Source organism: Lontra canadensis, unplaced genomic scaffold (assembly GCF_010015895.1).
Source record: "Lontra canadensis isolate GAN:19392208 unplaced genomic scaffold, GSC_riverotter_1.0 scaffold2037, whole genome shotgun sequence".
Classification (NCBI taxonomy): Eukaryota; Metazoa; Chordata; class Mammalia; order Carnivora; family Mustelidae; genus Lontra; species Lontra canadensis.
The window spans coordinates 1-901 of record NW_022633021.1 but is presented as its reverse complement, the minus strand read 5'-3'; the positions used below and the strand labels follow the sequence as shown (position 1 = coordinate 901).

The 901-nt window shown below is 49.5% G+C and overlaps 1 protein-coding gene across 1 annotated transcript; it reads right to left on the bottom strand.

Annotated features, from left to right (window-relative positions):
• Positions 1-418: 418 nt before the first annotated feature.
• On the bottom strand, positions 419-898 carry LOC116863653 (olfactory receptor 5-like; the record flags this gene model as incomplete). Its single annotated transcript, XM_032851040.1, has 1 exon — positions 419-898. A coding segment is annotated over one exon (480 nt), but the record flags the coding sequence as incomplete, so codon positions are not given.
• Positions 899-901: the final 3 nt, after the last annotated feature.

Genomic DNA, 901 nt, shown 5'->3' with positions numbered 1-901 from the left:
TTTTTTAATTATGTTAAGCTAGTCACCGTAGAGTACATCATTAGTTTTTGATGTAGTGTTCCATAGTTCATTGTTTGTGTTACCATTCAGTGCTCCATGCAATCCGTGCCCTCCTTAATAACCTTCAGATAGCAGCGATATCCACAATTGCCAAACTGTGGAAGGAGCCAAGATGTCCTTCAACAGAAGAATGGATAAAGAAGATGTGGTCCATATATACAACAGAATATTACTCAGGCATCAGAAAGGATGAACACCCAACATTTACATCAATATAATGGGCACACAACCTTGTGAATATCCTAAAACCCACTGAACTGCACGTTTTAAAAGGTGAAGTATATGAGATGTGAATTATATCTCAATAAAAATGAAAAGTATTGATAACCTGAGATCTCCCCATGGCCTGCTCAGCTGGTCAGCTTCGGGAGCTATGTAGGGTTCTACAGAACGCTGCCTGCACCTCCCTGTTCCGCAGGCAGTAGATGACGGGGTTGCACATGGGCGTGAGCACTGTGTAGACGACGGACAGCACCTTGTTGAGATCCATGGCTTCTATGCGGCTGGGACGGGCATAGATGAAGAGAGTGGCTGAGTAGAAGATGCCCACCACCACCAAGTGGGAGGCACAGGTGGAGAGGGCTTTGTGCCGGGCAGCAGCTGACGGCATGCGGAGCACGGCCCTCCCGATGGCCACATAGGTGGCTATGGCCACAAGGAGGGAACCCCAGAGGATGACGATGGCAGAGATGAAGTCCACCAGCTCGGTCAGGGCCACATGGGTGCAAGACAGGTTGAGCAGAGGGGAGACATCACAGAAGAAGTGGTTGAGGACATTGGGGCCACAGTAGGACAGGCTGGCGATGCAAGATGTCTTGACCACTGAGACCAGCAGCCCCCC